At 35.0% G+C, this 26,855-nt stretch overlaps 2 protein-coding genes across 2 annotated transcripts; one reads left to right on the top strand and one right to left on the bottom strand.

Moving 5' to 3' along the window:
• The first annotated feature begins 14,034 nt into the window (after positions 1-14,034).
• LOC113352575 (ethylene-responsive transcription factor ERF086-like) lies at positions 14,035-15,141 on the top strand. The gene has a single exon (XM_026596384.1). The coding sequence runs from the start codon at positions 14,035-14,037 to the stop codon at positions 15,139-15,141; it is 1,107 nt and encodes a 368-aa protein (XP_026452169.1).
• A 9,260-nt stretch (positions 15,142-24,401) lies between these two features.
• Positions 24,402-26,464, bottom strand: LOC113352574. Its single transcript, XM_026596383.1, has 4 exons — positions 26,047-26,464; positions 25,172-25,515; positions 24,982-25,069; positions 24,402-24,847 (listed from the first exon to the last, which is right to left on the bottom strand). Exons 1-4 carry the CDS (start codon positions 26,462-26,464, stop codon positions 24,402-24,404), a joined length of 1,296 nt encoding a protein of 431 aa, XP_026452168.1.
• Between the last annotated feature and the right edge of the window lie 391 nt (positions 26,465-26,855).

Raw genomic sequence — 26,855 nt, 5'->3', positions numbered from 1 at the left:
TTCCACTAGAGAGAATCTGTTGTTAATTGTCTAATGTGCTGGGAATACAATTGAAACAAAATGCATTAACTTAAAATGGATTAATCCAGGAACTCTAACTTTCAATTGTGATTGCTCTGTGCATGATGTCAATGAAAATGGTGGGATTAGATTAATAACTAGAAATTTGCAGGGAGTGCAAATGAGTCAAATATATCCACATCAATGGAGCATCGTGTCCAAAGGAGGTCAAAAGTATCGCCTTACAGAACCTATCAAATGGGCAATAAGCTTAAAGTAATTTGAATTTTGGTACAGATCTAAGTTGGTGGTGGAAGCAGTTACAGAAGGATATTTCAACATCACTTGGAGACTCTATCCTTTTATGAAAGAAATTATCATTATTTTTCAGCAAAATAAATCTTAGAAGTCTTATTATAAAATATTCGTACTCTTATTTCTTGCCAAGGTATCTATAACTTCATTAAGATATCTAGGCACATGTGTGCACTTCCACATGTTAAAGAAACTTAACAGATGTTTATAGTCTAAAACAATACTCCCTCCGTTTCAGAAAAAAATTTATTTTCACTTTTTTATTTTAGCCTAAAAATAGATCAAATTAAAAAAGTGAAAGTAACACTTTTTGGAGGTAGTATTATTATTGTTCTATTTTACAGACCCTAGACTGCCATTCATTGCATTTATACGTTCAAGAAATCTCCTTCCAAAAGCAGATCCACCACTGCAGCTCTTTTTGCCCATCTGATAGCCTTAAAAGTCGTCAAATCCTTTGCCTGCTCCTCATCCTGCGCTACTCTGTGTTTGCATACCCCCTTCCCCCCTCCCCCCTCCCCCCTCCACACAAACCCACCCCACCACCACCATCATATGTCCCTATATCATACATCACAATTAGTCTTTCACCCACAATATTTATCTCTTTAAGAAATAAAGCATCGAAATTTATTTCAACATAACCTTTATTAGGAAGTTTCTTCTACAGGTGATTTCTTGGTTGGTGTACACCTTGATTAACACTACATAGTGTATCATGTACCCTAGTCCAGTTTGCTATGGACTGGTTAACTTCTCTGAAAAATGTGTCCATATTGAAAGAGTCTCTCTCAAAAATCATTGCACATCTCAATTTCCAAATGTGCGATAGAACAAAGCCTGCAAAGGTGACCATCTGTTGCTGGCTAGCTATATTAGCACCATAATAGGGAACCAGGAACTGATCCACTCTTTTAGCTGCAATCGATTTATTCTTCATGCAAGATTACCATCTAAGACCTGCCAAATACTTTTAGTAACATTACAGCCAAGATACAATCAAAAAATAAATGTTCTACAGTTTCGAGGGTACAATTACAAAACACACAATTATCAGCCACACCGTGAACATATTAAAAAGTGGGGGTCTAACAACCACACCTAATATTTTGTTTAGGCAATCTGCATGGAACTCTAATATATTTCCAAGAGAATCAACTAGACAGTCAGACTTAATCAAGGAAAATAAATCCAAGAGTTATATCTCAATTTCTCAAATTAATCTGCAATCGAACAGATAGGTTTTCTGTGAGCCGAATTAATATGAGAAATAACTTGGATGGTACCAAAGACCAATATCCAAGCGTCAATCAATTTCAATCAACAACCAAAGGTTGGATTCACCAATTGATTGAACTACGGAGAACCTGTTATATATCAATTATATAGAAAATATAATGCAAAAAAGAAATAACAAAGACACTAGAAATTTTGTTAACGAGGAAACTGTAAATGCAGAAAAACCCCGGGACCTAGTCCATATTTGAACACTACACTGTATTAAGCCACTACAGACTTTATCCTACTACAAGTTAACTCCAGACTGGAATGTTGTTGAGCCCTAACCAATCTCACACTGATTAAGGTACAGTCGCGTTCCTTACGCATCTGAATTAGAGCTGGCAAACCAGCCAAAACCCGCGGATAAATCCGACCCGGCCCGTGAAAACCCGTACCCGGCTTGGCTGGTTGTATTAACAAGCCGGGTTAGGGTTGGAGAAACGCCGGCTTGTGTGAGAACGGATAAACCCGACCCGTCCCGTAAATCCGCGGATATAACCCGTATACCCGCAGTCCATTTATGCCGCGTGTCCCTATCAGTTTCTATACGTGTCTGAGTCTGAGCCTGAGCATAAATAAAACATAAAAGAAAAAGAGAAGAGACCCTAGCAGTAGCAGCGTTATCTTCTCTGAATCTCTACTTGATTTCTTTCTTCTTCTCCGTCCGCAGCGGCAATCACCTGACCGAACTCCTGGGTAAACAGTAAATTAATGAATTGGTTGGTTATAAATAAAGCGAAATACCTTTTTCGTTTCCCTTCTCTTCTTCTGCAACATCTTCAAAGGAAAATCATCATCTCTTACAGACAACTTATAATAATCTACAAGTATCTTCTTCATCTCTTTATCTTTTGGTCTTCATCTTTATTATGTAAACTGATCATTAGAAGAACAATTTTAGAGATTCTGATTTTTTTAATTTCATCATTTTAATTTTTCGAACGATTTTGCTTTCAATGTTTATATGTATGAATTGAAGATCATTCAACAGAAACAGGTTTAAATTACATGGATACTACATTGTCTTCATAGATCTGATGATTTTGGTTTTGACCTTTAGCTTCAACCTGAAATTACTGTCAACTCCTCTATTTTGTTTAATTTCTTAGGATGTTATTCGTATATTTTGATTCATGGTATCCATAATTATGTTTTTTGTATATTGGTTGTAGAAGAAAATAGGCGGGGGAAACATGGATCCCAAACATAACAACTAAATGTGATTTCTAATAGATTTTAATCTTCAAAACAACGAGTCTTCTTCTCCATCTTAACTTCTGCAAATAGTGATTCGATTAGTTTGAGTTTTTTCAGATTTTCGAATTGGGGTTTTGTTAATAATCTCTGCTAATTCTTCATCTTGTTGTGGAAGATTCAGAGTTGAGGACAGGTAATCTTCTAAGTTCTAATCCTAGATTGGTTATGTTTATGTAATTCATGTCATGTCTGATAATTTCTCTAGATTGGTTATGTTTCAAACTTTCACTGCTCAATCAATGACCAAAGTTGATGATTGAGTCATTTTGCAAGGTAAATATTTATGTAAGTAAATTAGTATAGCCTTCAGTTCATTATTAAGATTATGTGAATGCTTATGAGGTTAAGAATTATGTCGATATAAAATGGAGCTGTATTGATTGGGGTTTAGGTTTATTTTGATTTACATAGGTTGGTACTTATTAAGAATGAAACAGAAACTGAGTTTTAGAAGTGGTATTGACATCAGTTATACAAAACTTTGTTTGTTGAAGTGAACTGGACAAGGAAATGGTAATGGTGATAGCTTTAGTGTGGCTGTTGGGTTGTTGTATAGTGACTGAGAAGATGTTGATGAAGAATTTACTTGTTCTGTGTGTATTTTGAGTGATCTAGTGGTGCAGGAATGGATAAGTTAAACTACATTTGGTGATGATGTTGTTGTGGTGAGGTCATAGTTGTGATGGAGCTGAACTGATAGTGCAGGAGTTAGAGGTACTATAGTGATCCATATTGTTTGTGCTGTGCAATTGAAGCCTTATAGTGATCCATATTATTTGAGCACACCTGAAAAACATATATAGCTGCGCTCGTTTGAGCCCCAGTTTTATATTTTATGAATCGAGATTCATACTGTCTTTAATTTTCTTTGGCATCTCACAAAAGTGAAACTAGCCATTGTTGTTTACAAGAACTTTACTCTGCCTTCACCTTTTCTTTTCTGTTGTAGTATCCAAGGAGTTTCGTTAGACTTTATGAACTTATCTATATTACCAGCACTTTCTGACTCTGATTTTTAAATGGAACTTACGATTTATGGTCTTCAGCAAGTCATTTTGCAAATCAATTGCTGATGTTAGTCCATGAACCATGATAGTAGACAGTTGTAACAATCTGATGGATTTTGTTTTCTTGATCCTTTCATTAAGTTTTTAAATTTCGGTGCGACACCGAGTCACTGACTGTTGAATCTGTAATCTATTGATTGAATTGAATGGAAATGTCAAATGAATTAGATGAATGTTAGGTTGCAGAGGAGTTTTTGATGGCCTGAATATGGTCGGAAAAAATCCAGAAATCAGAGGAAACTAAGCAGAAACCAGCTAACCCGTGAACCCGCAGGTTTAACCCGTTACGGGTGCGGGTTGATGAAATGACCACCCGTGAAGAATATCAACCCGCGGGTTTTGACCCGTGTCAACCCGAACCCGTGTAACCCTGAACAAGCCAGCCCCGACCCGCCCGTTTGCCAGCTCTATCTACGCCTATTGACTACACTTTTGCTTCTTCTTTTTCTTCTATGATAATTATCAATCAATTGATTGTTAAGAATGAGTACATATGGAAGATGGATATGTTAAATGCATTATTAATTTGATAGCAACATTATTAGGGAAATCAGTGTCATTCGGTCACTATCTCGTGGTAGTGATACTAATAGATGAAAACCTACTAATAATGGTTTATTTATGATTAAATCTCCATACAAGGTTATCGCTGATGATGTGTATGTGCAGGTGCAGGCATGAGCGGATCCACATTGGGGGTAGTAGGGCTATTGCCCTCTATCTAAGTTTTTGGAATAAAAACAATTCCCATGTAATTTTCACTAGATAGAAGCTTGTGCTCCCTTAATATTTATGCCAAAACCTGTATAAGACATATTTCTGAAACTAATTCCAACCTAATTCGTATAAACCAATTCCACGAACTAAAGCGGCCCCAAAATTAAGGATACCTTATAGATAATCCATGTTCTACCGAAACCAAAATGTTGTCTTTAGGTTTGAAGTTCTTATATGATTCAAATGAACCATTAAAGGCTAATCAATTTCCGTATATATCGATTTTATTTCCAAGTAAAGGTTAAGTACTCTAACTTTTTATTGTTTTTTTTTATTCACTTAATTTTGTATCTTTTCTTAATGATTGATGCAATTTGGGTTTATTGGGTTTGGATTTTGTTTCAGATTCGAACAAACTGATAAATTTTAAGGGAAAAGTGTATCTGCAATTTTGCAAATAGTCGGTGTGTGTCATTGATTGGTCTTGCTATGACAAAAAAAATTAAGTTCCTTTTTACTTAAAATTGTTCTTTCATGGATTAATGATCATTATACGGTGACTTAGCTAGATCATACTTTGTTGCATATTTCTTTTGAATTCTATTTAGTGATTTAGCTAGATAAAACTTTCTTTTCTTTACAAGTTTTATTCAATAATATAAGTATTTTCCGGTTTGAATGAACTTTATGGTATTAAGTTTACTTTTATGCTAACATATGAGAATTTTTTTCAGTTACATGTTTAGTTATCTTCAAGAATAAAGTGTGCCCCCATCTGGATTCGCCGCTGGGTGCAGATAACTCTTCCTTGGAATGCTAGATTACCTCTTAAGATAAAACACTTTCTATATAAGTGTGTGACAGATTTTTTACCTGCTACAAATATGATTGCTAGATATTGTTAGAGCATTGCTCGATCGAACTCGCAAGCGTTTCTATCTCAAGCTTGTTTGTCAAGTTTAGTTTCCAAAAGTATAAGTCTTGATTTTGAGTCTACTTATATCTATGTCTCGGATTAGGATATAATTTGTAGTTGAGATTTAGACTTCACGACGTTTATTGATTGAAGACGAAGAACTACTAAGGGGAGCTTGTGGAACTTCATCAACAAAAGATATATGAAGACTTGAACTCATCTATCACTCATAAGTCTATTTCTATTCTATCTCCTATATATTGAGACAAAAGTCGTATAGATATATAGACTTTACTTTATACACATTTGATATTTCGAGCTGAGTTTAACTCGCTTACATATTTCTCGAAATATGTGTTGGTAATCTTTCGCTTTAACCAAGTTCATCTTTCATTATTGACGAAAATCAAAAGATGATCATGTGAAAATCGCCTGGTAATATCTTACATGATTTGTGTGAGACGGTCATTTGACGTAGACTCGGAATGTTTCGTATTGATCTATTGATCACTTGAAAATCGCTTTGAAGCTAATAGTTTGTGTGAGACAGCTATTCCCATCTTATAAGAATGTTTCAATGATTAAAGTGGAGTTTAGAAAAATTAACCATTGATATATCACAGTATGCGTACTTGTATGCTAACTGTTGTCAGTTACTCCAAGTTCGGGAACCATAGTATGCATACCCGTATGCGTACTGGTTTAACAGTTGAAGTCCGAGAACTTAGTATGCATACCCTATGCGTACTGGCTTAACAGTTCGGGTCCTGGAATTTAGTATGCATACCCGTTTGCATACTAAATCAATTGAGTTCGGTCGTGAATGACAGTAGGCGTACTCGTTCGCATACTGGCGGACAGACCAAGTCTGGAACTCTAAGTATGCGTACCCATTTGCATACTTGAGTGGGTTAAATTCTAAAATCATTATATTCATGAACAAATACTTTTATATAATAAGGAATGCAATCTTTTACAAACTGTGCCTATAATGTTCATGAATTGATTCGAGTGAATCAAAATCGGTTTTGCTTCAATTGTGTTTTGTATACTTCTATGAGAATATAAACAATGGAACAACTCTATAACTAGTTTCATTTGAGTCATTTGAACTAGTTGTGATAAAGATGAACAAGGTTGATATGAAAGTGTTCATATGGCTAACTTCGGTTAACTATTGTTGAGCCAACCATGTGTACACGTTTAGGTACGGTTACCCATATGTAAATGAAAGCACCTTTCATTTGTGTGTAACAAGCTAAGTTCAATCTAATGGTTCAAAGATATTAGTTTGAATCTAATAAGGTTTTCATTTAACGGTGAATATTGAATGCTTTGTTACCAAGGTAGAATTGATTCCAAACCCTGATTTGAAGACTATATAAGGGATAACTCTAGCAACTGGAAACCTAATACCCACACATCATTTGTGATACTAGTTGCGACTAGAGACGATTCTCCTTTAACCTAGGTTTTTCTAAAACCATTATAGGTTAATGACTTAAAGACTTCATTGGGATTCTGAAGCCAGACCCAACTATTTTCTCTGTAGTTGCGTTTTTTGATCTTACTTTGTTTTATCGTATTGAGTACTATGTTTTCTAAGATTTTCTCGAGATTCAATCTTCGATAGGTAAGATAAAAAGTAGTCACACACATCTTCGTCTCATCGTTTGTGATTCCACAATATCTTGTTCCGCTACCATACGGTTAAGATCATTGTGAGGTGATTGATATTACTAGGATGTTCTTATGGAATATAAGTATGGTGTATCAATTGGTTCCTGTTCACCTTGATTTATCAAAAGACGGAACAAAAACTCGTAGGTATTTCTGTGGGAGACAGATTTATCTATTAAATAGACGTTTCTATGTGAGACAGATTTGTTTATCAAGTCTTCGACTTTGGGTCGTAGCAACTCTTAGTTGTGGGTGAGATCAACTAAGGGAATCAAGTGTGTAGAGTCCTGCTGGGATTCAGATTAGAGCTGGCAAACGGGCCGGCCGGGGCTGGCTTGTTACGGGTTACACGGGTTCGGGTTGACACGGGTCAAAACCCGCGGGTTGATATTCTTCACGGGTGGTCATTTCATCAACCCTCACCCGTAACGGGTTAAACCTGCGGGTTCATGGGTTAGCTGGTTTCTGCTTAGTTTCCTCTGATTTCTGGATTTTTTCCGACCACATTCAGGCCATCAAAAACTCCTCTTCAACCCAACATTCATCTAATTCATTTGACATTTCCATTCAATTCAATCAATAGATTACAGATTCAACAGTCAGTGACTCAGTGTCGCACCGAAATTTAAAAACTTAATGAAAGGATCAAGAAAACAAAATCCATCAGATTGTTACAACTGTCTACTATCATGGTTCATGGACTAACATCAGCAATTGATTTGCAAAATGACTTGCTGAAAACCATAAATCGTAAGTTCCATTTAAAAATCAGAGTCAGAAAGTGCTGGTAATATAGATAAGTTCATAAAGTCTAACGAAACTCCTTGGATACTACAACAGAAAAGAAAAGGTGAAGGCAGAGTAAAGTTCTTGTAAACAACAATGGCTAGTTTCACTTTTGTGAGATGCCAAAGAAAATTAAAGTCAGTATGAATCTCGATTCATAAAATATAAAACTGGGGCTCAAACGAGCGCAGCTATATATGTTTTTCAGGTGTGCTCAAATAATATGGATCACTATAAGGCTTCAATTGCACAGCACAAACAATATGGATCACTATAGTACCTCTAAGTCCTGCACTATCAGTTCAGCTCCATCACAACTATGACCTCACCACAACAACATCATCACCAAATGTAGTTTAACTTATCCATTCCTGCACCACTAGATCACTCAAAATACACACAGAACAAGTAAATTCTTCATCAACATCTTCTCAGTCACTATACAACAACCCAACAGCCACACTAAAGCTATCACCATTACCATTTCCTTGTCCAGTTCACTACAACAAACAAAGTTTTGTGTAACTGATGTCAATACCACTTCTAAAACTCAGTTTCTGTTTCATTCTTAATAAGTACCAACCTATGTAAATCAAAATAAACCTAAACCCCAATCAATACAGCTCCATTTTATATCGACATAATTCTTAACCTCATAAGCATTCACATAATCTTAATAATGAACTAAAGGCTATACTAATTTACTTACATAAATATTTACCTTGCAAAATGACTCAATCATCAACTTTGGTCATTGATTGAGCAGTGAAAGTTTGAAACATAACCAATCTAGAGAAATTATCAGACATGACATGAATTAGATAAATATAACCAATCTAGGATTAGAACTTAGAAGATTACCTGTCCTCAACTCTGAATCTTCCACAACAAGATGAAGAATTAGCAGAGATTATTAACAAAACCCCAATTCGAAAATCTGAAAAAACTCAAACTAATCGAATCACTATTTGCAGAAGTTAAGATGGAGAAGAAGACTCGTTGTTTTGAAGATTAAAATCAATTATAAATCACATTTAGTTGTTATGTTTGGGATCCATGTTTTCCCCGCCTATTTTCTTCTACAACCAATATACAAACAACATAATTTTGGATACCATGAATCAAAATATATGAATAACATCCTAAGAAATTAAACAAAATAGAGGAGTTGACAGTAATTTCAGGTTGAAGCTAAAGGTCAAAACCAAAATCATCAGATCTATGAAGACAATGTAGTATCCATGTAATTTAAACATGTTTCTGTTGAATGATCTTCAATTCATACATATAAACATTGAAGCAAAATCGTTCGAAAAATTAAAATGATGAAATTAAAAAAATCAGAATCTCTAAAATTGTTCTTCTAATGATCAGTTTACATAATAAAGATGAAGACCAAAAGATAAAGAGATGAAGAAGATACATGTAGATTATTATAAGTTGTCTGTAAGAGATGATGATTTTCCTTTGAAGATGTTGCAGAAGAAGAGAAGGGAAACGAAAAAGGTATTTCGCTTTATTTATAACCAACCAATTCATTAATTTACTGTTTACCCAGGAGTTCGGTCAGGTGATTGCCGCTGCGGACGGAGAAGAAGAAAGAAATCAAGTAGAGATTCAGAGAAGATAACGCTGCTACTGCTAGGGTCTCTTCTCTTTTTCTTTTATGTTTTATTTATGCTCAGGCTTAGACTCAGACACGTATAGAAACTGATAGGGACACGCGGCATAAATGGACTGCAGGTATACGGGTTATATCCGCGGATTTACGGGACGGGCCGGGTTTATCCGTTCTCACACAAGCCGGCGTTTCTCCAACCCTAACCCGGCTTGTTAATACAACCAGCCAAGCCGGGTACGGGTTTTCACGGGCCGGGTCGGATTTATCCGCGGGTTTTGGCTGGTTTGCCAGCTCTAGGCGTAGACATATTAGGGATCCAATTATCCTTCCAAATATGAACTTTGGTGACATCTCCTATTTTCCAGTAGTAGTTTCTTTTGACTGCTTCTAATCCCCATCATATTCCTCTCCAAACCCAAGAACCCCACTATCATCTACACAATGTAAGGAACTGTTTTCAGGAAAGTGTTTATGTTCTAGTATTTTGGTCCACAAAAGTATCACGTTCAGTAACCAAAACTTAGTCAACAAAGCAGTATTCAAACACTCAGTTCTTTTAATGTTTAATTCGTCACGATTTAAGGGCTTAGTGACTTTGTTCCAACTAGTCAAGTATACAACTCTTGTATTGTTTTTTTTTTGTTCATCTGAATCTTTTTTGGATGGCATATGCCCGTCAGTGAATCCTCTTTGGCATGGAAAAAACATATAAATGATGGGAGGCTAGGGAATCAAGGACAAACTGAAACAGTTCTCCCAAATTGGAAGGTGTTTACTCATCCAATTAGTCATCTACTATCAAAATTGCCTATAACATATCCAAAATTATCTATTTTATTTCTTTGAATTAATTATGGTACACCTAGGTACTTATCTTATAACCCTAATCTCTTAATTTGCAAAATAACAATAATTTGAGACTATACTCCTGAATCATTCTTAGCACTAAAGGTTATTCCTGTTTTCCCAAAACATATGGATTGACTGAGTATTTGATCCAAACTCTTAGCACATTTCTCAAAGGCTTTAGTGAAATCAAACAGTCAATCTGCAAAGAACAAGTGACTAACTGAAGGATTCGATTACCATCGAAATAATAGTTATGTTTGGTTTTAATAAATATCAGAAATGATGTATGAAACAATAAAGTAGTTTGACAGATTCGATTACCCTCCAAATAAGAGTTATTTTTGTTTATAAATCAACGAGAGACAAACCTGATGAAAAGAGAAAGTCTTCAGTAAAGTAAAGTTTGGTTCCTCAAATGACATCTTGGAAAGTCAAAACTTGTCGAGTGAGCCGAACCGTAACCCCTTAGAAGGCTAGATTATTTGGTAGGTCACATCTTTTTAGTAGAATCTTAGAGGTCACGTGATTTCCTGTATGTGTATATGGGACTAAACAATGTATCCTGATACGGCTCATGACACATATATTCTGGGTAGCACGTACGCACTGATAATGGCCACGTGTATGTGTCAGATTCGCGTTCTTACATACACAATCGGTGACATCACATGCATATGTCACATACTATTTTAATGTAAATGTCTACTAAAAATGCCTGAATTTTTGTATATGTATTGTTTTATTAGTATATATGCTTCTACAAATTTGTTATTTATCAATAGTTTATTAGCATTGTTAAGAAATTACATTCATGATATAAACATTTTAGAGCGACATGTCACTAATTTCATAACGTATTCGTGTCCTAATTTTTTGAGAATTTGTTCGTGTCCGCGTCACCCCAACCCAGCATGAGAAAGTGTTTCACCCTTTCCTGAAAAGTAAGCTACTTCTTTCAGAGTTAAAGGGAGACACCTTGACTGCCACGTGTAATGTATGGAATGCCTCAAATGGGGTTGTTTACTTCTAAACTAGTATACCATAATCAGCTTATACAACTATACAAGTACATCCTAATCAACCTACAACTATGTATAAGGAACGAAAAAAACAGTCTTTTGCCGGTTTATACTTTATACTACAAAAGTAAATTTTTGTTAAAGAAGGTCGAGTTCACCTCTTTACGTATTAGTTCTAGGACTGCAAGTAAATTAACGTGGTGTAACACTAACAAAGTGGTTTAACGTATATATCCCTTGATTTTAATGACGTTATTAGATCAACACATATGGGGTAGCCCGACATGTAATTAATTATGAAGAAAAGAACATATATAGTATATTTAGAGAACATGGGTTTCAAAATCCTTTCAGTTAGTGGAGTAGTCAAGACTCCATAGTCATGGATTCTATCTTAAGTACTTGGTTTTGGTTACATTAAAAATACTATTATTTCCTAATGAACATCTTTTCTTGCTGATAACCCTCCCAAAGAGGATACTATTACATGACCATAGGATTTTCCTTGACTACCACATGGGTTGATCTCAATAATGATCAAAGCCATTTGAGCTAGCACAAGTGTACTCTAAGAGAATGTTGGTGAATCTACACTATTACTAGTATTATTGTATGGATAAAAGGGTTTTAGCATTTGTAGAAATGCTAAATGCTAATGACAACAAAAGGAAGTTGACCCATTTTAATTCGCTTAAACAATACATTTCTATGTAGTTCCCCATGCCATTTTGAACCCAAATCATATAGGTTAAGTGTCCCACTAATTGTTGTTTCTTTTATGATTTGATCATCCAAATTTTTAATAATCTTTAACCACCTTTTGATTGATTTTGCTTTTGACCCTCAAACCCTCACATCTTTTTTCTACTCTTGGAGACCATATTCCCATGCCATCTTCTACTAATAATATAATTAAGATGAAGTTTTCCTTCAAATATTAGTATAACTTTTTGTACACGTGGTACCGGTCCGATTAGAGTTAACTACTTTCGTACGAATTTGATTTGTTTATTTCCTAATATAATGTATTTCCAGAGAGAAAAATGGATACTGTTGAGATTATGATCAAACTATTTGATCTTACACTGGTGAAATTTGAAAGCAGACAAACAGAACATGTTCATGTCTTTGACTTAAAAGGACCTACATAATACAAAAGAAAGAACCCTAGTATTATGGGAGTTGATGATAATGATTTGAGTTTGGTTTATGTGTTTTATTTACAATGCAGTAATTAATCAAGTCTTACGAAATCTAACTACTCCCTTTGAAAAATAACGAAGATTTAATTTTACAATTTGTCCTTGATGTTAACTAATCCAAAATTATCAATATCAAATAGTCATGATATTTCTTCGGGTGAAAAAATTAAACTGTCCAAGAATATTAATTTCTGATCGAAATTTTATCGATCAAGTTTAATTTCTGTCCAAGAATTATAATGCTTCAAAAAAAAAAAAAGTTTAATTTATTAAATATGTGTACAATCGAACATTCTTCCATTTCGCGCTCGAATGAGACGCTTATTTTATGGTGGTGGTAATCCAACGGGAAAAATATTTGCATTTGCAATTCGATTCAGGAAAAAAAAAATGTAATAGTGAAGTATCCTTTTATACGGGGCTAGAGCCTAGTTAGTAAGTTCGCGAATGATTCGCGAATTATTCACGAATTTTTCTGTACCGCGAATTTTTTCGTTTTATTCGCGTACGTTTGCAACTCCGAATCCAAGACGCGTAGACGTAGTACGTGGTATTCCCGGATTATTCGCGAATCGTTCACGAACTTTACGTATCCCGAATGATACGTCCGTTTAATTCGCCAAAAATTCTTTAGCTTTTATGTTTTCAAAGGCCCCATTGTTTTGGACTTTATTGCCTCCCAAGCATACACGGCCCAATATTAGACGTTGTAATTTTTATGAAACAAAAATGACATAAGAGATTTGAAGGTGAAGGTGAGAGAGATCTAAACCACTATACCACGTCCTCTTTGATGACTAATGTTGTATATATTATTAATATCATCATATTAAGTTTATTTTTTCTTTAAATAACTCACATGTATTCATAAAAATTAGTCTACGACCTTATAAATATTAATTGTTTATTATATATAGATATCGAATTTTCAGATCCGAACTCAGATTTATAAATCGAATTATACACGTACGTATGTCGTTCCGAATTACTGACGAATCACGTTCTGTTGATCGAATTTTGGACCGAATTTGGGTTTTACAAAACCGTATAATACTCGTACGTTTGTCGTTCCGTACGTTTGCCGAATCCCGAATTGCTAACTAGGGGCTAGAGAACTTCATGTAGAATCTCAGTTACTAATTTTATGTATCTTTTCTGAAAAGCAAATTAAATCAATACAATTTATATTTATATTTAAAATATTCAGAACCAGAGTCTTTATAAGAACCTTCTTAGCTTCACTGGTACTCTTACTCAAACCCACACATATTTTCTTCTTTCACTTCTGGAACTCTTTATCTTCTAAACTTGCATTCTTCATCCAATGCCAAACTCCAGAATCTTTGATAAACCTTACAAACCAGATGGAACAAGTTTTGTTCAAACTGGTTTTACACTAGCTCATCCAGTTAATACCAACACTTCTCCTCCAACCCAAACAAATGAAAGGAGAGGCAGGCGAAAACAAGCCGAACCAGGGAGATTTCTCGGTGTTCGAAGGCGTCCATGGGGTCGATATGCAGCCGAAATCAGAGATCCTACTACTAAAGAACGGCACTGGCTTGGAACTTTTGACACTGCACAAGAAGCAGCTCTTGCTTATGATAGAGCTGCTTTATCCATGAAAGGAACACAAGCTAGAACCAACTTTATGTACACTGATAACACCAACTTTCACACACTTCTTACACCATTTAGCACGCAAAATTACCTGCCACAAGCAACCCATCTTACTCCACCACCACCTCCTGCTCAAACCCATGAACCCATTAGACAAAACAATACATTTCATCAAGCAGCCATACCCATTCAATACCATAACCATATTACTTCTTGTGCACCTCAAGCTTCATCGTACGAGTCTGATAACAGTGACATTAACAACTTCTTTTTCTCTTCATCTGATAATGGTTCTGGTTATTTAAGTAGTATAGTTCCTGATAGTTATCTGAAACCATTACCCTCGTCCAATCTTAACCATGCCCATTTGAGCTTCGAGAAGATAGTGTCTGGCGCCAGTGGTGATCAAAACTTTTGTACTAGCACTGTTGACGCTATGTTTCATCACGCATCATCGTTGTCTCCAACTGATGAAACGCAACTCAACAGAAGTAGTAATGGAACTTTGGAAGATGCATTAATCGGGTTATCTAAATCTTCAAACTCCGAGAACAGCTCGTCTTTCCTAGATGAGTTTAACAATTATGGTTTTTGGGGTAGTGATCATGAACAACAACAAGCATGGGAAATGAATTCATCAACAAATAGTTACAGCCAAATTTTACCTGTTGATCATCACCATGCACTTAGTGACAATCCATTAATGGTGGAAGATGGATGTATGGGAGCTTTATATCCTACTTACAGCACTTTCATGTCATCACAAGCCTCTTCATCTTCGGACATTTATTCTCCTTCATTTTTCTTTTAATTTATATGTTATGTTATTATAGTATGTCTTAAATTCTACTGTTTTTGAGGATATTGAAGTAGTTCTTATTGAGAATAGTTTTAGTCTCAAGTAAACAAACATATTATTATATTACACTGTAGTTCTTTACTTTTTTACATTCCTTGTGCTTCTTTTTCAGACCCTTTTTTGTTGCGAAGTATTTAGTAGTACATGCTTCTAAATTAGAAAGCAGAGACAGTCAGAGAGAGATGATCATGAGTGAGGCTTTATTGGTGTAGTTGTTTTTGGTTTTGGATTGAGCTTTAATATAAAAAGTGACTTTTGAAAGAAAGCTCTGGTAATTTTTGTAACAAGTCAGATGGTCGTGATATATATCATATACTATCTCTACTTTGATCTTATGACAACTGACTACCTTACCATTACTACTCAAAACACCAGTAGATGCCTATGTAATAACAGTAAACTTCTGATCCCTCATCAATATAGAGAAAGATCCATGGCAGATCTCAATACCCTATCTCATTTTTGCTCTCGAGCTCTGAAAATGGATTTCCGAAAATGAGAGGAAGTGTGCGATAAGTTTGGTTAAGGAAGGACATTTCAGACATTAATTTTGAGAGAATTACAGTCGATTCCTTTGGAATCACATTGCACAGTTGGACGAGTACAATTGAATTCTCTCTGTAAATCAATTTGCATTCCAGAAATCTGTTGGGTTCGGATAATTGGGCTGCTTCTCTCAGAATTAAATTACCGGGCCTTGAATTCTTTGAACCAAACACAGTATTAACTATTAAACCAGGGCGAGTATTTGTCATCCAATCTGTACCAGACTTTTTTTTTTTTTGCGGGTAATGCATAACTCATGCACTAATGGATCGGATGCTGGATCAGATGCGGTGCATTTTTTGAAATCTAATACTACCTCCGTTTCAAAATAATAGGCAGGTGTATAAATTAAAATATTTAAAAAAAAAACCTACCTATTATTTTAAAACGAAGGAATAGATTTTAGAATAAATGCCGGGACAAATTTAAAAATTATTGGACACCTATATCCGCTAGTTTAAGGATGTGTTCAGAATTTGTTTTTAGAAGATATATTCATCTTATAATTTCTAGATTTATAAAAGTCTGAACTTAAGAAGCATATAACTCACTTGGTATTAACTACACTTCGTAACAACCACATGATACCGTTTCATCAGCTCAATGTTACAGGTTGTTGTACTCATATTTTAAGTGTTTTAGTGTTCTTACGTTATTATTTAAGTTTATAAATTCGAAGTTTTGTTACTTTTATAAAATGGGGATTTTGAAACCATTTTCAGGAAGACAAATTACTAATAACATTATCATTGCTCGTGAACTCTTCCATTCTGTGCAAACATTTAAAGCAAAAAAGATTATTTAGCCGTAAAAATAGATATTTTAAAGCTTTTGACATGGTTCTTTTTTTTTGGTTTGTTTGTAAATAAGGGTACTCATATAAAATTTGGCATATTAATTAAATGCCCATGTTATAGAGGTCCAACACAAATACCCTCCCCTCAAAAAAACGGACAGGTAGATTAATATAATGCCCCTGAATATATTCCACAATTATAACGTTAGATTTCATTTAGTGCAGTAGCCTTACTATTCATTCCACGATCTCTCTCCTGCTTATCTTCTACCTCGCTCTTCTGTAACTGCAGAAACAAAAATCAAATTCGAAACCGTCAATCCAAACTGAAAAAGAAACCGTCGTTTTGTATATATCTTAGTAACCGATTTGGTTATAATCATTTTCAATTTCAAGAATCAAAAAATCAGAAAAGAAATGATAGAAAACTAGGTTTTACTGATTTTGAAGATTCAAAGACAAAATTCAAAGAGGTAAACACGATTCTCATCTTCTATTTACTGCTATTGATGAAGATATTGGTTTCGATGATGATTTTTTAACATTTTGACGCTGATTTCTTACGGTTTACAAAATCAGATTTATTTCTTTGAAGAAAAAAAAGTTGTTGCATGTACGATTTATGAACAATTCCTGCTTCTAATGTGTTTGATTTGACTTGGTATCTACTTAGTTTTGTATCTAATTGATTTATTTTGATTTTAGGTTAGTTGGAGTTGATTTTGAGTTCCAGCAGTTGCAATTTCAGATGAAAGAGGTAAGAAATAATTTCTTCAGTTAATTTTGATTTTCACCCACTTTGTTGTTCTTTGTATGTGTTTGTTTTTCTGTATGCGTATGTTGATGTCAAAATTGTGAAAAAAAACAGTTTCAGTTGATGTTGATGTTAATAGATGGGATCAACAATTGGAGTTGATACCATAAAATGTTTTGTTCTGTGTGTTGTGTAAGTTCTTTACATGTTGATGACAAAAATTGTCAAAAAAAAAACAGTTTCAGATGATGTTGATGATAATAGATGGGATCAACAATTGGAGTTGATCAACATCCATAAAATGCTTTGTTGATTCTACAATATGTGGTGAATGTTGATAATTAATGTTACAGCTATTTGTTGAAAGTTGAATATTGATAATGATTCTGTAAACTTCGAAGGAATTAGAATAGGAGTTGATGTTTCAGTTGTTGTTGTTGATCCCTTAAAATTGTTTGTAGATGTGTTTGTTTTTCCGTATTATATTAGATATGGAACTAGTATCCAAGTCTAATGTTATATAGATAAACGACAGTAGTTCGATGATAATCAACAACAGGAGTTGATACCATTTGTTAGTATCAACAACAGTAGTTGATCACATAAAATGGAATCAACAACAGGAGTTGATACCATTTGATGGTATCAACAATAGGAGTTGATACCATTTGATAGTATCAACAACAGTAGTTGATCACATAAAATGGAATCAACAACAGGAGTTGATCCAATTAGAGGGGATCAACAACAGATGTTGATCCCTTTTTACTAACTGTTCAATTGTTATTGTTGTGATTATAAGAAGGCTGACTAGATTAATACTGTTTGAAATAGATGAAAGAAACGAGAATATCACCAAGGATAAATTCGAAAAGTACACAACCAATTGATGAAAATGTAGCCACCAAAAGGAAGAGGGTGATCAAGTAGTTATTAATAGAAGAACAACAAGAAACTGAAGAAGATGTACCAACCAAAAGGAAGAGGGTGAACAAGAAAAATGATAGACTGGCAAAGGAGATACAAGAAAATTCAGAAGAAGAAGAATCACAAAGCATTGAGAAAGTTAGAGCAACAAAGCGAAAAAAAAAGTGAGAACAAGAAGAAAGCAAAGGTACATAAGAAGAAGATTGAAGAAGAACAAGTAAAAAGGGAAAGAAAAAGGTGGTAATTGAAGAATCAGAAGAAGAGGAAGAAGAAGATTCAGACGAAGAAGAGAACGAATCAGAGGAGGAGGGAGAAGAATCATAGGAAGAAAAAGTAAATGAATTATCAGATGTGAAGCCGAAAAATGAACTAAAAGGTAACAATATTGATTTGTGTTTTATGCTGCAATATTAATGAAATAAGTTGTTTAACTATTAAAAAAGAAATATGTCAATGGTTGAGTTGCATTTATTCAGGTAGGCCAAGGGAAGATGAAGTTGCATTTAAAGGAGGTCTCATTCCATTGGTTGAAATAAGGAGTTTTCTACACAAGATGTTTGAAGAAGAAGAAGAAGAAGAAGAAGGAATCCGAAGAAACCAATCCTTGCAAACGCACTTAAGACAAATCCTTTCTGGGACTTCTTCATCCTATTCTACACATCATACAACAACATTATAGTGACTACTAAATGGTTAGAGAAAATCAATTTAGCAATACAGCTGCTGCTTAGTGGATTTGATAAAGAAAGGAAGAAGATGACATTTGGAGATCCCAAAAATAATTATACAAAGTGCTCTCTCGATGCAAGGGAATTTGCGCTGATCTTCAAAATAAAAAGAATTTTAGAGAGTGAAGAGTTCAGGAGGAAACTTAAGTCAAAGCACCAAGATGAATGCAGGGAATTCTTGAATAAGAAGTTCAGACCAGAGAAAGAGCAAGATTGTCAGGATAAAATAACGAAGACTGAGGTAGAAAACAAACTACGGATTGCAGCTAGAGATGAGTGAGACCCAGAGTATTTTGTCAGACTTTTTGTCATGTGGTTATGTGCAGTGGTTTTCTTCACAGATTCAGGAACAACAAGCTTTGCTAGGAAATGGTTACCTTATGTTCTACAAATGGATGCAGTGTCATGGCCAGATCACATTGTAGAGTATTTGGTTTCGCATATATCAAAACAAAAAGGAAAAAAAAAGGATCGTTATTGGATGCACTTCAATGCTACCGGTAAGTGAAAGTCATTTATTTCAAAGCAAAAATGTTTATATTTGTATATAGTAAAATGTTACATACAGTAAATAAATAAAAACATCTTTCATTTTTTTGTATCCAGTATTGGTTCTGTGAACACACTGGGGACTACATCGACAAGAGGAAGGGTTTTGAAACCAGAACTCCAAGATTCCTAAGATGGAACCAGCACACGTTGCTCAAAAAACTTCGAGATGAATTTGACATAAAAGGTGGAGCGAAAATAGACATGACTTGGTTTGATCATAAGGTTTTTTTTGTTACTATATTTAAATTTACTAGTTCAGAATACTGATTTTTTGTGTATCAACAATGGTAATTGATCCCAGCAAAATGGATCAACAACCAAAGTTGACAGAAAAATAACTGAAATCTACTGCAGCTAGGTATGATTATGCAAATTTTTTTTTGTATTTGTGTATTTAAATCAGAGCTGGTTTAGATTAGGATTAGGAAATCAAGTGTGATTATAGATGATAGAGTCAAAGAAATGATATCGACTTTCCATCTGAAATGTATTACGCATTTTGTATATCAACAATGGAAGTTTATGCCAATGAATGGAATCAACGACCAAAGTTGACATCATATCTGAAATGTACTCCACTTATATATTGCTACAATTTCATATACGTCGCACCTCACTCGGGGCCTACGCCCCCTCGTGAAAGATATATTATGGGTAGATTGTGAGAAAAAAATGATTATTGTAAAAAAAACGTTGCTCACTGATATTACAGGTTGATGAAGATTTTGTTGTTCCGGTTACAGATGAAGAGATGTATTTGATTGACCTGTCAGCACCAGCAAGACAGTTGGAAGTAGAGAGGCAGATGAGGATCTGACAGAGCAAAATATTTATCTTGAACTTGACAAGCAGAAGATAAAATATCAAAGGAGGGGGCAATCAAATACATCGATGAGAAACATAATATTCATGAAGAAACTTATTGACAGCAACAAGGACAAGATTCAGTTGAAGCCTGAAGATGAAGCTAGACTTAAAGATATTGCTGAAGAAGTGAAGGAATGGGAAGAAAAAGAGAAACATCTCCATAGAGCAAGATCAGAGAGTACTCAACAGGAATTCAACAGAGAAGTCAAGGATTTGTTTGAGACTGATTCAACTCCAGTGGAGAATACAGGTGAAGAACCATCTGGAAAGGAAAATGAAGGTTAGTTGGAAGCTGTTACAAATGAAGAACCATTTAGAAAGGAGAATGAAGATGACTTGAACGTAAAAGAAGAACAAGAATCAAGTCAACTGACATTGTCACTTTCAAATGCAGGTCAAAGTGATTTGGAAAAAAAGCTTTCAGAAGGGTTATCAAAGTGGACTAAAGTTCCAGGTACATCCTTTGGTGTCAGATGCTTTGAGGACAAACTGGTCAAAGGGCTTACATGCAGGAAGAGAAGACAAGAAGAAGCAGATATTCAAATACATAATGTGATTGCAGATATTGCTAACTCAGTTCAATAGATAGAAGAGGATAAAGATCTTCCAATAACCAATGTGATTGCAGATACTGGTAATTCAGCTCAACAGTTAGAAGACGAGAATGAAGTAAAGGAAGGAGAAAGGAGTACAAACATGCAAGAAGCGGAGATGGCGGGAGAAGTACTTGTTTATTCAACTCCTCCACTTAAGGCTATACTTCCAGAGAGATCATGTTATGTCCCTACAAGTACTATTCACTAACTCAGTTGGAGAAGTAGTCAATTTATGTTCTACACAATTTGAAAATGTATGCAAGTACGATTATGCTCTGCAAAATGCAAGTATGTTGATAATGTTGATTATAAAAGTTTCAGTTTAGGTTCTTTCACTATGACAAATGCACACTGTAACATATGAAATTCTGTTGTATAGAAACTAGAGATATAATGCTAGTTTTGTTTTTGTTAATGCTAATGTTATATAGATCAACAACAATAGTTGATCACATAAAATGGAATCAACAACAGGATTTGATACCATTTGATGGTATCAACAACAGAAGTTGATACCATTAGATAGGATCAACAACATATGTTGATACCTTTTTACTAACAATAGAAGAATCAACAACAATTGTTGATCCCAAAAAACAATGAGTCAACAATGATATGTTGATACTGTTTACATAAGACTCTTGCCCGTTAATCTAACCGGATTATTTCCCTGCAGGTACCACCCCAACCTTCCCAAGCTTCGGTGCGATCACTGCCGGAATATTTACTCCTACTCCTCCAGAACAGATGAAAGATGGTCCAACACAACAAACAAAATATACTCATACACAGAAAACAGAAGAGAGTGATTCTGAAACTCCATATGATGATAATGTGTTGGAAGGGATTAAAGTGATATACAAATTAGATGAAATACCTGGGCCAACTGAAGAGGAATACAACACCCAATACAGTGATGATTCTGAAGCGACGCAGAGCCAAAGGAATCAGTCTGACGCTACTGAAAGAGCACGTAGGTATAACACAGGGTCGTCAAGGAATCCTCCAGATAAATTCACACCTGATGATAAAGTGAAGAAGAGGACGAAAGGAGGAAAAGTAAAGAAGAAGGGGGAGGTGTTGAAAAACCGCTAATAATTGACCTTGATGATTACATTGATGTGACGCTGCCTGAGCCAAAGAAACTGAAGAAGCCAAAAATCTCAAACTATGGAAATCCTGCACTGAGGAAGAAGAAAAAAATGTCCTTCGTCCATTCTTTGAGAAAGCAACAGAAATGTATGTAACTCTATAAAAAATTGCATGTTTATTCATAGGTATAAACAATTAAAGTTGATTCCATGCAACATCTGCGAAAAAAATGATTGTAAATCCAAGTTGCAGTTAGAATTTCTAATATGTTATGTCAGGATAATAATGCTTCAACAATAATATGTTATGTTATGTTATGTCAGAGAGTTAACCTAATCTTTGCAAATGTAGTACCAGAGCATATAGCTTTTTTTTGAATAATGTAGTGGAAGAGATCGTCTTTGGAAGGCATATCCAAACTCTAATGGATGACCAGAACATTAACAACGAAATTATTGATTACTACATCAACATGCTCCAATCAAAGATGCAAAATCCATCTAAGCCGGCATACTATGGGAAGAAGCACTTAATTCTGTTTACAAATGCTTATGTAAGTAACGAAAACTCTTAATCTGTCTTTTCAATAACTTGTTACATAAACTTATTTAACTCTACATTATCGTAGTTGAAACCTTATTGTTGTTATCTGTAAAAAACAAACTAAATGCTAAGAAAATGATGCAACAAATAATGAGGGGCGCAGTAGCTAGCAAAGATGCAAGCAAAGTGGATAAATGTGGGATTCCAGATATGTTAAGGAAAAATTACCGAGTGGATGACGATGAAGCAATACTGTTAATACTGATGTGTCTACAAGACAGGGATCAGAAACCATTCCATTGGGTGCTTCTTACATTGATACGTGGAAGATGGTTGATTTTCAACACCATTTATCACTATAGAGGATACAACAAGTGGTACAATGTCATGGTACAACCATTGACTCCTTTCGTGAACCAAATGGGTATAAAAGATGTTAAGACAGGTGGACCAGTAACTACAATTTTAGACAATTACAAGGTACCACCGCAACGGGGTTTTGACTGCGCAATGCACATATGCATGTTCATGAAATGTTTGGTGAAGCATGGAGACTGCTGGGATCTAAATGATAAGAGCATTGAATACCATGAGAAGATAAACAAGAAGAGAGCGAAGATGGATGCCGGGATTTTAGTTGAATTTGATGCATGGAAACCAACTTTGGAAGAAGGTAAGCAAGTACAAGAACTTACAGACTCACCCAAAGAGGTACTCAACATACAAGACTCTGTTGAACCATTATATTAGTGCAAACACACTTAGGTGTAGTTTTACATATGTTGGTAAGTAATTTAGTTAATCCATGTAGGTATGCTAATTGATTATCAAGACATCTTATAGTTACTGTAAATTTATGTCTGAAAGTCTGTTTATGTTCTGAAACAATTTGGAGGATATGTTTAGTACTAGTTTGTTATGAATTAATATTACTATTAGTTATCAAGTGGTTATCAAAGTGAATAAAGGGTTTTGTTATCAAAGTGAATGAATGTTGATAGTAAAGATTGCAGGTATGCGCAACTAATGGAGTTGAGTTGTATATACAGATGAAACCATGAAATTTTTTTCTTTTTATTGAACATCAACAATGGAAGTTGATCCATTTTTGGGATCAACAATGGGAGTTGATCCCGAAAATAAATGGGTCAAAAAAATAATTGATGAATAACTGATTGGTTTCTCATCAAGTAAATGAATGTTGGTAGTAAAGATTGCAGGTATGCACAACTGATGGAGTTAACTTGTATATATACAGATAAAACAATGCAAATTTTTTCTTTTAAGTAAGCATCAACAATGGAAGTTGATCCAGTAATAGGGATCAACATTGGAAGTTGATGCCATGACTTGGATCAACATTAATATGTTGATATTGTTTACCTAGTAAAGATTGCAGGTATGCACAGCTAATGGAGTTAACTTGTAACCATGCAATTTTTTTCTTTTCATTAAGCATCAACAATGAAAGTTGATCCAGTAATGGGGGATCAACAATGGAAGTTGATACCATGACTTGGATCAACATTGATATGTTGATACTGTTTACATAGTACTTTTTCCTATAAAAAAACCAGTAAACATGGAACCTGCAAACTGACATAAAACTGACAAGAATAACATTCATAAACAAAAAATAAAGCAGAATGTATATCATTAAAAACAAAACAAATCCAACCAGAAAAATAGGAAAACAATAAAAAGAACTAACATCCATGTTAATCATCAAAGAACTAGCATAAAAAGGTATAAAAAAAAAGTTCAGAAAAATAGGAAAACATCAGAACAAGCATACTATGATTGCTGATACTTCAGAACAACATCCTCCTCAAGAAGTTGATCATTCTGGAGTTAGACTCCTTGCGGAAGACTGGTGCACGAGGAGCCAAAGGAGATCTGCGACATTTACGACGGCTGTGGAAGGCAAATCTTCCACACTGACCACACTTTCTTTTCTTGTGAACTTTCTCTCGAGAACCCCTATACCTTGAAGTAGTTGGTCTTCCAGCTGACTCTTGACTGCCATTGGGAGGCAAAACATAACCTTCCTCATTGATTTTAGGAGGCCCCTCACAGTCGGGAATATGATAGATAGGACGAGCATACAAACCTTTATAGTACTCGGTGGTATAATATGGTATGATGTACTTGTAAGGTTCATCTGGACCAATCTGCAACATCGCTTTCATCGAATGGGTGCAAGGGAAACTATGCTTCTGCCACCAATTACAAGTGCATGTCTTAGCATCCAAGTCGACTGTGTGTTTTCCAGTAGGAGAAATGATCTCGAAAACTTTATCACTTGAAATACAGAACTTGTAAAATCGGAAGTCAGTACCCTCTTGTTGAGCCTAGCCTGCATCTGGGGAATAATCCTTCTAGTCCACTAACCAGACTCTACCTTCCTCTTGTAGTTCTGCTCCATTACATAAGCACGAATAGAATCTAGAAGCTCAAGTGCTGGAAGCCGCTTATCATGCTAAATCACACTGTTAAAACTCTCAGCAATATTTGATGTGTTCTCACCAAACCTTTCTCCTATAACTGCATGAGCAGCACAGTTCTGGAACGGAATCTTTACCATCCAATCAATAACTAAATCCAGCTTCAGATTGCTCATACTCTTGGCAGCAGCATAAAACTTCTCCTTTGTTAATGCAGTGTAGCGCTCTTCAAACAGCTTCACAACAATTTTCCTACTCTTGCCCTTTGGAACCGGAATATTACCTTTCATGTGGTACAAACAGAAAGAATGGTAAGCTTTTGGAAAGACAAGAGGGACATGCTTCAAAAGGCCAGCTCCATGATCTGATATGATGGTCAGTGGATGGTCTTCACTGATAATACCCTTCAAATTGGTTAAGAACCATTCCCAACTCTCAAAATTCTCGCAAGGTACGATTCCAAATGCAACTGGATAGATCTCTACAACAAACTAATAAACACGAAAAATTCACAAAGTGACCCATAAAACTGAAATGTATGAACAAGTTATGGGGTGAACAACAAATATTATGGGGTCAACAACAGATATTATGGGATCAACAACTGAAATTATGGGATCAACAACACATATTAGGGGATCAACAACAAATATTATGGGATCAACAACTAAAATTATAGGATAAACAACACATATTAGGGGGGTCAACAAGTAAAACTATGGGATCAACAACAAAAATTATGGGCTCAACAACTAAAATTATGGGATCAACAACAAAGTTATGGAAGTTATGGAATCAACAAACTGAAATTATGGGATCAACAATAGAAACTACAAACCTACAACAAAAGTTAATACAGAAATATGGGATCAATAACAATATTTATGAGATCAACAAAAGTTATGTGATTCATATGATTGAATTGCAGGGAAATATCAGACAACAAAAGTTATTGTGTCATCAACAGAAATACATAATAATTAAAAAAGAGAAAAAAGATTAAAAAACATACCTTGGTTACCAGTTTTCCCGCAAGCAACCATAAGACCACCCTTAAACTCCCCATTGAGAAAAGTACAATCAATAAACAACATCGGACGACAATACTTATTGAAACCAATCATAGAAGATTTGAAAGCAACAAAAAACCTCTGGAACTGCTTCGTTTCACCATCATACTCAAACTTGACGACGCTACCAGGATTATAACGTCCAATAGATTCTTTATACCAAAGAAGGTCTGAATAAGAATTGATGTCATCACCCCAAAGAAACTCTTTAGTGAACTTTAAACCATGGTATGCCTGACTATACGTGAGATTAATACCATATTCCAGATGGAGAAGATCTTGGACATCAGTTGCAGTCTTCTTCTTCTTTGATGCTCGAAATTCATCCATTAAGATATCCTTCAGAAAAGACTTCGTCATCCTGACTTTTGCGGGATCAGAAGAAGCTAAATCACATGAATGCTCTCCGCGAAACTTCTTTCACTGAAAGACACCTTTAGTATTGGAAACGAGAGATGCGTGAAACCTCCAGCTACAATTTTGACTTTTCTTGTTCTTGCACTGCACAGTGTAGCGTTTCTTGTCACTCTTACATACGTCAAGTTTGTAACCACTATGAAATTCGTATTTCTTAACAGTATCACGACAATCAATTTTACTCTAAAAAACCTGCCCTACTCTAGTTAAGATGTTGGCCCAAGCATCTGACTTCTTGGGGACCATTTTGATCAAAGATGAATCATCCGTCAAGTCTTCTACAACAGCCAATTCATTATTTGAAACATAACTTGATGATGACGAAGAAGGAGCA

The sequence above is a fragment of the Papaver somniferum genome, chromosome 2 (assembly GCF_003573695.1).
Source record: "Papaver somniferum cultivar HN1 chromosome 2, ASM357369v1, whole genome shotgun sequence".
Classification (NCBI taxonomy): Eukaryota; Viridiplantae; Streptophyta; class Magnoliopsida; order Ranunculales; family Papaveraceae; genus Papaver; species Papaver somniferum.
Note: the sequence above shows the minus strand (reverse complement) of the source record. Positions and strands in the feature narration are given on the sequence as shown.

Bases quoted from the DNA above. Each gene is read 5' to 3' on its own strand.
- LOC113352574 (XM_026596383.1), bottom strand. From the start codon at position 26,464: ATGACGAAGTCTTTTCTGAAGGATATCTTAATGGATGAATTTCGAGCA. The intron at 25,070-25,171 runs GTAAAGATTCCG...AGTGTGATTTAG, and splicing joins ATTTAGTTATTGATTGGATG to CATGATAAGCGGCTTCCAGC. The intron at 24,848-24,981 runs GTTAGTGGACTA...GAAAACACACAG, and splicing joins CAAGAGGAAGGTAGAGTCTG to TCGACTTGGATGCTAAGACA.
- LOC113352575 (XM_026596384.1), top strand. From the start codon at position 14,035: ATGCCAAACTCCAGAATCTTTGATAAACCTTACAAACCAGATGGAACA.